Source organism: Odontesthes bonariensis, chromosome 14 (assembly GCF_027942865.1).
Source record: "Odontesthes bonariensis isolate fOdoBon6 chromosome 14, fOdoBon6.hap1, whole genome shotgun sequence".
Classification (NCBI taxonomy): Eukaryota; Metazoa; Chordata; class Actinopteri; order Atheriniformes; family Atherinopsidae; genus Odontesthes; species Odontesthes bonariensis.
This window is the reverse complement of record NC_134519.1, coordinates 7,648,349-7,659,695: the sequence shown is the minus strand read 5'-3', so window position 1 is coordinate 7,659,695 and position 11,347 is coordinate 7,648,349. Positions and strand designations below refer to the sequence as shown.

General features: G+C 43.1%; 1 protein-coding gene across 8 annotated transcripts in view; it reads left to right on the top strand.

Moving 5' to 3' along the window:
* Positions 1-666: 666 nt before the first annotated feature.
* pard3ab (par-3 family cell polarity regulator alpha, b) overlaps positions 667-11,347 on the top strand; it is a 316,394-nt gene continuing 305,713 nt past the window's right edge. For 7 of the 8 annotated variants that reach the window (XM_075482725.1, XM_075482724.1, XM_075482728.1 and 4 more), the window contains exon 1: positions 668-1,068. In XM_075482725.1, the coding sequence (XP_075338840.1) occupies positions 949-1,068 (120 nt within the window). In that variant the 5' untranslated portion in view covers positions 668-948. Of the gene's footprint in view, positions 1,069-11,347 lie in introns of all 8 variants that reach the window. The other variant, XM_075482726.1, reaches the window with a different exon arrangement.

Below are 11,347 nucleotides of genomic sequence, written 5' to 3'. Positions count from 1 at the left end.
TCTTTGTAGTGAATCAGAAGAGCCGGCTCGCATCAAGTGAGAGCCGACTCCAAGTTTTATTCCATTCACTGCTTAGGTTTCACTTTCAGTTCTCAGTCCCAGAGACAGAGCTTTGTTATGATTGGCCAGCATGGCGACCAGCATGCGGTATTCACGTGAGAATTAAGGAGTTTGGTTCTGTTCTGTGGATTTGTTTGAAATTGTTTGGTTCATTTGTCCAATAAAAAAGTTTAATTGAGGACATTGTTAATGTTAGCTTGAGTTTGGTTCTGTTCTGTGGATTTGTTTGAAGTTTATTGTTAATTTGTGCAATAAAAAAGTTTAATTGAAATAAACAAATGTAAAAGTGGTTTTGTCACAAAATTAATGCAAAGAATTAGGCAATTATTAGGTCTCTCATAAAAACACTGAAAGCAAAAGGGTTTTCAACACACAAACCATGATTTTATATTTTTTTTGCAAAGTTAAGGTAAAATATAGGCCACAAAAGATCCTAAATAAGGAGACGTTTGGGAGTCGAAAGAGCCGACTCTTCTTTGGGAGCCGAGTCAAAAGAGCCGGCTCTCGAAAAAGAGCCGAACTTCCCATCAGTACCGTCCATGACCCTAAAATGTTTGTGTCTTGTCGATTCCGACATTCCCGGCCGAATGCGAACGCAACACGTGAGCGCGCATTAGCTCAGAGGGATTGTCGGGTTGTTGGGATCCAGAGAGGGAAGCAAGGAGAGAGGGAAAAGCTAAACAGGTGGTCTGAAAACACACAGAAGACCATGTCGCCCGGCGGGGACACGCGGACAGCCCTTTAGTCCTCGCGCGTGTTGAAGGAATATACAGAAACCCACATGCTCCTCTTTTTATCTCCACACGGATATTCCTCCTCCCGCTCCTCCTCCTCGACTCGGTGTCGCTCGGAACCCGGGGAAGAAGAAGAATCTCGGGATACCAAACCATGAAAGTGACGGTGTGCTTCGGCAGGACCCGGGTGGTGGTGCCGTGCGGGGACGGAAATATCAAAGTGCACACGCTCATCCAGCAGGCTGTCATGAGATATAAGAAGGCCATCGCCAAGGTGAGCGCCGCTTTACTTTGTGTTTTCTTTGCGGCTTTTGTTTTGCTGGGGGCTCCGCAGCCACACTCAATATGGCGCAAACTTCTCATGCAAAGTAGAGGGAAAGCGGCGCTTGTTTCTTTAACTATTATGCTCTCATTGCACAGCTCGTTTTTGGTTGTGTGTGCTGCTGCTGCTGCTTTTCAAAGAAAATCGTACCGCCATTGCGGTTCTTATGTTTGTAAACCCAGAAAACTTCCTCAGGGATTCTCCCTGTGCCGCACAATAACGCAGTCTGGGGAGGAAAGCTGCAGCCGTGCACGTTTTAAAGTGGGATATTCTCTCTAATTTGTGCACAAACGCACTTTTGTAGCCATGGCAGCTCGGTTGGGAGTCCTCAGTTCATGCCTGTGAAAGTTGCCAGCAGAGATTAGCCTCCTAGCAGGTTAGCCAGCAGGCTGGAAAAGTAGGGCCATAGACATAATATATAGGATATAATACCTAATATAATACCTATATTATGTCTATGAGTAGGGCTGCAATCAGGCGCAATGCAGTCACCAGCTGGAGAATATCAGCTTAATTTGCACTCTTTTAAGAAAATCACTTAACGGTTTTTCTTTTTTAGTTGACTTTATTTCAGTTAATTGTGGTGCTTTGAATCTATCTGGGATATGCAAGCCATAAGCACAAGATGTGAGTTTAGGTGTGTTAACATTTGCTTGAAATGCAAGAAGCAAAAGAGCAAGAGAACTCGGGCCTTTTTTTAAAAAAATAAATCATGTGAACTAATGTGAGGATTGTATGAGCCGCTGCATGGCAGGCTTTTCAGGCCCTGCAGGATGGGGAGGGGAAACTGCAGAGCCCAAGCTGACCAGCTGACCGGTGGAGGCATGGAGCTGGGGGCATAAATCCTGGAGATAAAAGCGAAAGAAAAGAAAACTTGTGGCAAGGATATTGGGGCAGAGGCAGATAACCTTTGAACTGGTTCTGTGCTGAAAGCCTGCTGGGTTTTCCAGACGGATCAGACAAGACGAGGGAGGAGATCGTGAATTATTACCTTCTATATTAGGAGAAGAAAGGATTTTGTGCACAAGACCAACTTCAGGATTGAATTGATCCACTGGTTTTTGTCAGTTTAGATTTACTCTATGAAAATGTGTTTTGTTGAACATTGTCTGGGATTCAAATGATCAACAAACTGAATACTTTGTGATAAGTTACCACTTTTAATGATGCTGTTATAAGGGTTTGTTGGCCAGTCATTATTTTAAGTACAAATCTTTTTAAGCTGGTTTTCAAGTTCCATTAATTATGAATGCTTTGCCCCTGTATGCGCTAACTTCCAGCCGGTCTGTTTTATTTCTCTCCTTCATGTAGTGACCTAGAAGTTGTACTATATCCTCTTCTCCTTTGAATAATTCAGTGCCAGCAAACAGTGCAGTGCAGGAGAGCGTCTCTGCACCACTTGGAGGAAGACGACTTGTTTTTTCCCCCCCCTTTATGCCAATTTGTTTCTTGTTGAACAAAGTAAGTTTTAAAGGAAACTTGATTGTTATTTATTCATAATCTTTTTAAAATGTCCAATGTCACAGTATTTGGAGCAGGAGAAAGCTGATAATTTCACCTGATAGACTTTCGACTTCCTCCCGAGTACAAAATGTTGAGTCAAACTTATGTTGGAGCAGGGAAACGGCAAAAATGAGGTATGCCCATTAAAGACAGTGATTGTGAATGGGTCAAACTGTGCAGTTTGCCTTGGTTGAACCAAACTGCTGTTGTTGGAAATCACAAATGCACACTGCATCGGTCTCATTACACCCTTCAGCTGTGGAAGTTGCCAACATTCTTGAACTGCCTCACCAGCATTCACATGGCGAGTATGTCCTACCTTGATGCACCCAAGTTCTTGCCCAATGACGGCATGCAAGTGACAAAGCAAGAGAATCAATCTGAGTATGACACGATGGCACCAGCACAGCCATTTCTCCCAGCTGTTTCTGGGAAACATTCTTGAAATTACCGGGTTAAAATGAGTTGGGTGTTGGTGGTGATCCTCAACTCTCCATCACAGTGACTGCACACAGCGTCTACTGACTGGATTTCTGTAACTTAGATGCTCAGAGCAGTTCTACAGCCTTCTAACCTCCTTATTTGGTGTTGACTTTTCATATATATTATCCACGATATAAAACTCACTAAGTTGGCTTAGTGAGTTTTATATAGTCCTGTAACGACCACCATATGACATTGTCACCTTGGCCTTTCAATCCACTGAGGTTAAATCTTACCATCTGAGCTGGTTTGTTGCTCCTCCAACATCTGCGGTGTTGTTTAAACTTCTATCTTCACTAATTTAATCCAGTTATTCTTCTTTTTAGTGTTTTCCTTGGCAGTTAAAGTAGGCAGCCCAAATTCAGAGAAATCTGACACTGAGAGAAGATGCAGAGGGTGGAATAGTTGGCTAACAAGTTGTCAGATTGACGGCTCGATGGCATGGCTGGCTGGTTCGAGACGAATTTACATTAGAGTTTGAGGGAACTGGTTTGCTTGTGCTTGCCTCAAATACCTCTCTGCTGCATCATATAGTCGTGGTTTTAGAACAGCCCTTAACATCCTGAAGAAAAAATGTGGAAACTGTTTAATAGTCCAATCTTTTAACGTGTTTCTAGCAACTCTAACATTCAAATATCTGGATTTTCTCTTCTTTGAGAGTTTTAGTCTCGTAGCACAATTTGATTAATAGTATTTGCTCCTTGGGGCTACTCAAGGCTTTGGAAGGAAACCTAGAGATGGATAGATAGATACTTTATTGATCCCGAAGGAAATTCAAGAATTTTATGACTGCAAGCAGGCTTATTGTATCTGGCGTGAAGCTCGGATAACTAGAGTATCTGTAGCCGTTCCACACAGTGTTTGTGCCTTATCTATGCAAAAAAATCTGCCGCTGTTTGGTTACTAATATGGGTCAAATGGAGGTGTCTCAGTGCTGCATCAGTGTGTGCTTGCACGCAGCTAGCTAGCATCCCAGAAGCATCTTAATGTGACAGCAGCCTTGTGATAAGAACAAATGTGTTCTGCCATGTCGGCTTGCCTTCATGCCAGTTGTCTCTGTGTGACTATCTCTGTTGTCGGCTCACAGGGGTATCAGCGGCGCATGAACTTTAACCCTCTCACACCTTTCGCCTCTCTACTAACAAGACACTGATGTGCAACAAAGATGCATTAGTCCTGTGTTAAAGGGATAATTCGCTTCTTTTGACATGAAGCTGTATGACATCCCATAATAGTGCCAAGTGATTGTGAGGTCTGACTTTTTCCCGGAGAACGATTTTGTGATGCAAATGTATTACTCTTTTGAACGCATATTGTTTTGAGAAGCAAAACTCTTTATTTTTTTAACCCCAGCCAACTAGCCGGACTACCTTCATCAACACCAAAACGAGGCTGGAACTCTGCTCACAGGACGCAGCAGGGGGTAAGAAGATGTTCATAAACGATGTTGCTAGTATGGGATGTCATACAGCTTCATGTCAAAAGAGGCAAACTATCCCTTTAAGAGGATTGTGTGAAAAGCCCAACTTTGCTGCTGTTTAATACAGAGAGGGATGTTATGGGAATGAGGCCTCAGAGACTTTATGGTCCATATAAAAATAAAAAGTTCTTCACAAACTCCTCAACCACAACAAAACATACTACGTCAAAACACAACACCCTTGTCATTTAATCTTCTTATAGCTCTGCTTATGACTCCAGTCCCACCAAACGCATTTCATCAAACTAAGGTCGAGCATTTTTCGTGTCTCAGGAAGTCTTTTGGGCACAGATGTCGTGTTGAGGATCACAGCTTTTTTTGGGGGCAGCCCGCCTTAATAAGAGGACCAAATTTAGCTTGGGTGTTTTCTCCTGCCTCAATGTTTGTATGGACCTTCTTGTAACTTCCCCTGTCATTAGAGAGGAATGCTTCCTGTAGAAAATAAAAAAAACTAAACAAAACGGTCCACTTCTGAAGGCCTTAAGCCCTGTCCTAACCGTGGAATTGGACATATACGGACCCAGGGATGAGTGCGTGATATGATTTGCACACTGTTCTCGCAGGAATCTGACTGGATTCGAGAGCTGAAAAGTTTCAACGGGAAAAAAGAGTGTCAGATTATCTTCCACTGCTGTTTTTCCTTCCACAGATCATGGGTTGGATTGTCACAAATTTTCAGCCATTTACCGCTTACTGTGGCAAACTCATAAATGACACCCTTCACTGGAAAACAGTCTGGTGGTTTGAGGCTTGAAATCCTAAAAAAATATTGCATTAGTGTTGGCATATCAGCAGATTTAATTGATTTTTGCCCCCCTTTTTTTTTCTCTTTTTCTTATTCTTAAACTTAGAGGCCTCCCATTGGACATAAAGTGTCTGAATTGTCATGTTTCTGTTGGAGGAGGGGAGGTTATTGTGTACATAAGTGACTGTTGGACTAAATGGATTTAATGCGACTTTGACCTGTTGAAGACAAAAGGAGCAAGTTTCTGCTTTTGGTCTGTTTTATACAAGTGTTTGTCTTTCAGTTCCACATTTATGTTGTTTTGTTTCGTTTACTTCAGCTGCTGAAGCGGTTTTCATAGGGACAAATTTGTGCCATCCATATTCTGTACCCGCTTCATCTAACTGTCATTGGGCTAGAAGCAGGGTCCACCCTGGACAGGTTGCCAGTCCATCACAGGCCTGCATAGAGCCTAATCTTCTACTATTAATAATGTATAAAAACCCTGCAAAGTTAACCATCCTCTCTGTGCATCAAGCTTTAATTGTATCCTGGTTTTATTTCAATGTATTATAGTGCGCTCAAGTTTGTACACAATTCATTACCCAAATGACTGTTTTTAATTAGTGTGCAGAGCCTTTGATGGCGGACGGGCCCTGGAGATACACACTAGTGAGTGGGAGTTGCTGTTCCGGTCATACTCTTAACAGATTAATGCGTTTGCCACCAGAAATATGCCGCATCGTCAAAGAAGAGGCCGGTTTGTTGAGTTAGTTCAAATGAATAACACGACTGCCTATGTAAAACGACATGTTTCACTCAGCGTTTTGACGATGGAGGATGGTGGAAGGGTCGTGTCCAATAGTGCACATGGTGAGGGACCGAAATTAGAATAGAGCAATTACACTGTCCAAATATGTGGTGTTTATCAGTCTAAACCGGAGTTTCTCCATTTTATCTCTGCCTGCAATGGTAGATGCTTTCTTGTCGGCCTTGTAGTGTAATCATATAATTTTCACCTTCAAAGTTGAATTCGGTGTCTTTAATCATAGCTGCTGCAATTGACTCTCTGTTCTGACAAGCAATGTGTGAAAAATTGTTTTTTTTTTTGGCTCTTAGTGCTGGTTGTACGGTTTGCAAGAATGAACGAGATGAATTGTGTCGATCGGTGCCCGCGGATGTTTTTTTTTCCCACCATTGTGGTTTCAGTGCTGGATTGGAGTCTAATTTAGAGCCGGTTCTTCCTGCTTTGACTGCCAAAGTATAGACTCCTGCACCAAAAAGCTTGTGCTACAGTACGGCCAACTCCTTGCTTTAGTCGGGGCCTGGGGGTGGGGTCATGGAGACGGTCTAAAATGTTGTGTTTAAAGTCTAAGTAGCAGTGAAAGATAAGCGTTCCTCTTCTTTTCTTATTGTGAAATGTTTTAAAGCCCAATGAGCAGCATTCACGGCTGCTTTTTGATACCAGCTGATGTAAAATCCGCCTGAAACACTGTGTATAAATCCTGTTTGCAGCGGTAGATGGACGATAACAAACGTAGATCATGGTAATGCAGCTTCACAGAAAGAGACATAACGTACACCGCAATATGTAGACGTTCCGCCATTTCTGTTTCTGTCTTCTTCTTCTTTGATCCTTTCGCTGGTCACACGTGAGCTACACCGCGCCACACTGCGCCACACCGCGCCACACCGCGCCACACCGCGCCACACCGCGCCACACCGGGCCACACCACGCCACACCGCGCCACACTGCGCCCACAGTTTCCTGTTGTACTGCTTCGTTTGCTGCGTTTGGGCTGTTACGTTTCGTAAAGGCTTAAACATCACAGGCATCCAACTGCCTTTTGATTTAGAAAATAAAAAAAACAAAAATAAAGCCCTGCGGTGTCCCTTTTGTGCCACTCTATTATTCAGTGGGTTTGTTTTTATTTTCATACAACGCATTTTTAAGCATTGTCAGAATAATATCGAGCAACCGAATCTAATCCTTCATCTTGTAAGATCATGTTAATCTTTTGCAAGATCTCTGAAAATGTGCCAAAATATGCACGAAATGATCCCGGAGGATGGACGGAAGGGTCCATCGGTATGCGTCTGTGTATTTAATGTTGAGCATAAATCGGCCATTAAAGTGGCATAATGACAGAGGTCTGTGGTGGCTCCCGTGCTGTGGAAAATCCAACCAGTTCTTTCCATTGTTTTATTTTTAATTTTTTTTAGAACCCGCTTAGACCTCGAGCAGCACTGTAATTGCTTTGGTCTAAAAGTGTATTAACCAGTTTCCATGGTTACGAGCCTGTGCGTTCAGCCTAGTATCCCACAAAGGTCTTAAAGGTGGAGCTGAAGCACAGCAGAGAGGGAGGTGGACGGATGTGCACTTTTCAAGTTAAATCCACCTTCTTCCTAATTCAATTCAGTTTTATTTATAAAGCGCCAAATACAACAAATGTCCTCTCAAGGCACTTAAATAATAAAATCCAATTCAAGCTAATTGGAATTCAATTCATTGTAATCATAATTATTTTCAAAATAATCAAATTCATTCATACAGAGCCAATTCAAAAACTATTTCCCAGCTAAGGAAACCAACAGATTGCACCGAAACTTGTCTTCAGTCCACTCTCCCTAAAGTCTCTACGTTCTGCTTTAAAGTGCTGCTGTTTTCCAGTTGGCTTTACTTTGATGTATCTGTAGAACATGGAATACAGAGCAGCCAAGACTTGAGCTGAAATTGGAAAGAAAAACACACTTTTTTGTTTAGTTGTATCTAAAAAGAATCAACCTGTTCATTAGTTGCATTCATTTCCCCCTTCTCTTTTTCTTTTAATGGTATAAACGACGATTGTCATCAGAGTACCGCAGAAGAACTTAACTTGGTTAACTTGGCAGGGCAGGTGTACCAGATCTGCCTCACAAGCCCTAATAAGTTCACAGTTAATCCGTTTGATCCTCGTGCCACTCGGCTGTACCAGCCAGCGGTTCCTGCTTCTAAAGCAAGAACGGTGGAGGATTAAAAGCTTCACTGATGATACCCGGGCCGCTGATTTTGCCCTTGACCAAAGTACTGTGAAAAATGTCCTTAAAATGACCTGATGCAGGATTATTCCCTGAAGAAGTCAATTAAATACACAGTTGAGTGAGGAAATCAGCCGTGTGAAGTTTTCCTGCACGAGTTTGTGAACAAAAAGATTCCAAGACAGACAGGTAAATATTGTATTCTTTCTAAATTGCTTAAGCAGCGAAGAAAATGACTGACGTTACATAAGAAGCAAAAACTTTGAACAACAGGAAAGATAATGAGTCAGCAGCCGTAAAGTCTATCATCTATTTTTCCTGAGGGCATGAGAAATTCTGCACCTTACGCTCCAGTTGACGACGCTCACACAACCATCGCTGTGCTTCTTTGCTGTGCTTTGCATTCTGAGTGAGCCATCTTTTTTTCCCACCGTGCATCTCGGTCGTGTTGTTTCCCCCCGTGAGGCGTTCACACAAGTGAGCCGCCTTCCTAATCAGCGTTCGACATCACGGTGCTGACGAGATAATGAAAACGGATGACACTTTTGCCATTTGTCAGTGGGAGTTATTCCAGAGGGAAAGTGAACTTGGAATGGAGTCATTAGTGGAGCAGAGCAGCTGTTTGGGCCAATGGAGACAGAGGCTGTGTTCGAAACCGCATACTACATACTCATCGATCAGACAGTATGCAGAGCGTTTACCCACAATGCATTTCGCTCCTGCCCGAGCCGAAATCAGCCGGCCTGAAGCTGATTTCGCTTAAGCTCTAAACTCTGTAAACTTTAGCAACATTTGAAACATTTTCAGGTGAGAAAGTAGTCGTTTAGATCCCCAACGTGTTGAAAACCTGACAAAATACCGGCTGTTTACAATTTTGTTCCCACGAATTCGGCGCTACTAAAGCTAGCCGCAGTGAGCAACGCACTTCCGGTTATTTTCACAAAATAAAATACCCGTTGCCTTTTATCATGGGGAAAGCCGTTACGATACAATTGGTGCTTTTGTTTTGAAAACAGGAAGTGAACCTACCCTCGTTGTAGCTAGCTTGAAACTGCCGTTTTGACGGGAAATGACGATCGGCGACGTCAAGTTACGTTGCATCTTGGGTAGTTTGAGTAGTAACCTCATGATGTATACTCAACATTTCGGCGAATCTAGTATGCATTCGGGAAAAAAAGTCAGTATGAGTAGTAGGAGTAGTAGGAGAAGTATGCGGTTTCGAACACAGCCAGAGATTGCTGCTGTCCTTTTCAAGTTCACCAACGTCGAGTCAGATCTCGCTATCAGGAGGTTTTGTCGGAGGTGGCGCCTTGTTGAGCACAAAAAGTATAAGAACTATGCTGCTGCCATGCGGTTCTTTTGTGATTTCAGGATATTTCTTTGTGTTTTTGTGAAAAAAAAACCCTTCTTACTGCAGTTTTCTTCGTAATCTCCCGGATAAAAACAACTCGATCAGACTCCACCGGAGTCTCGTAGACACACCTGCCAAAATTGATCTTTCTAGAAGTTGTAGAGGTTTGTCTTCTGCGTAACGTTTGCTGCAAAGCTTTAAAGTTGATGTTTGAGCCTGAGATTTTCTATTCTTGTCAGGCTGAGCATTCATAAGGTGCTTTACAGGTCATCAAGTAGTGTCTAAAAAAACCCGTCCACCTCAGCATCATAATTGTGGGTTGGCAGGTGTGCTGAGGCGGGAAAGTGTGAATGACTGGAAATTCTCTCTTAATCATATTGTTTTTCCTCATTTAATGCAACAAAGTACCTCCAAGGCTGGGGATGTACACGCAGTCTTTCTCCCCACCTGATATGGGACACACTCTGATGTCTCTCTAACCAGCCCATCAGCTGCCGTGTTCAGATGACTTTGAAGCAAAGAAGTCTCTTAAGATTTTCAGAAGCCATTTAAGTTTTGTATCAGTCAGCTTCTGGAGCATTTAAAATTATTCAAGCCGGTGATATGGATGGCCATGTTCTGTGAATATTCATCTATTTGGCCTTCGAATCGGCTTCACCTTTCGTTTCAGCCGATGTGAGAAACTTAGGGTGACCTTCAGAGTTTGAAGACGTGACGTGAGTTGATCCGTTCTCACCTCAGATTGCCTGGAGATCCTTGCTTAATGGTGTTTGAGACTTTCAACGTTAACCCCAGCCAGGAGCTGTATTCACTGCGTAAAAAGACGCAGAAACGTATGCTGTCTGCATCAGCATAATCCTGAACTATCCAAACAGATGCCCTTTTTCCAGATGATCCTGTCTCGAGATAAAACTGTAAAGCTTTCTTTGTTTCCAACTGAATTTATGACCACGATGAGGGGGGTTGCCTGAGTTAATGAGAGCTCAGGTCATCGGATGTAATGGCAGGGAGCTTAGAGTTTATGGAGGGCTATGAAAGGAGATTACTTGACCTCTGTCATGGGTCCGGTCAGCCCAGCGTTGGCTCCTCGGCCATTAAAGTTGACCGTGACAGTGGCCTGCTTTGGGTGATTGACATTGAAAGAAATTATCACCTGCACTTGAAGTTCCCCTGATGAGTACATGCATCACAGGGTGGTGTTTTGAGGTCAAGTTACTTTTTTCTCCCCTCCTGCGCAGTTCAGCTGTGGAGCTTCTTGTATAAACAGGGGAAGCGGCTGAATGTAAACCTGTGCAGGGAAGAAGAATCAGGAAGCTCATAAAAAGTTCTGCTATATCTTCTCTCCATCGCTGTCATCCAGAACCTTAAGCTGGACAGTCGATTTATTCATGAGAGATCAAGTCCTCACAGCGGGAACAGTACGCTCCCTGTGGAGTGGAAATGTAACGGCATAGATGTTAAAGGTGGATCTTAAGACAAAGTAAATCGGTAGTGTTGTACAAATGAAGAATGAATGAATAAACCTGTGAAGCCATTCCACAGCTGGCATGAAAGAGAAGTTTGCCAGTCCATCAAACTGAAGTTATATTAGTAATGTGAGCGATCGCTCCCTGGCAGAACAGGGTCGGCGCTTGTGTGAAGAACACTACGTAGTATTCATCTTTGGGGCCTT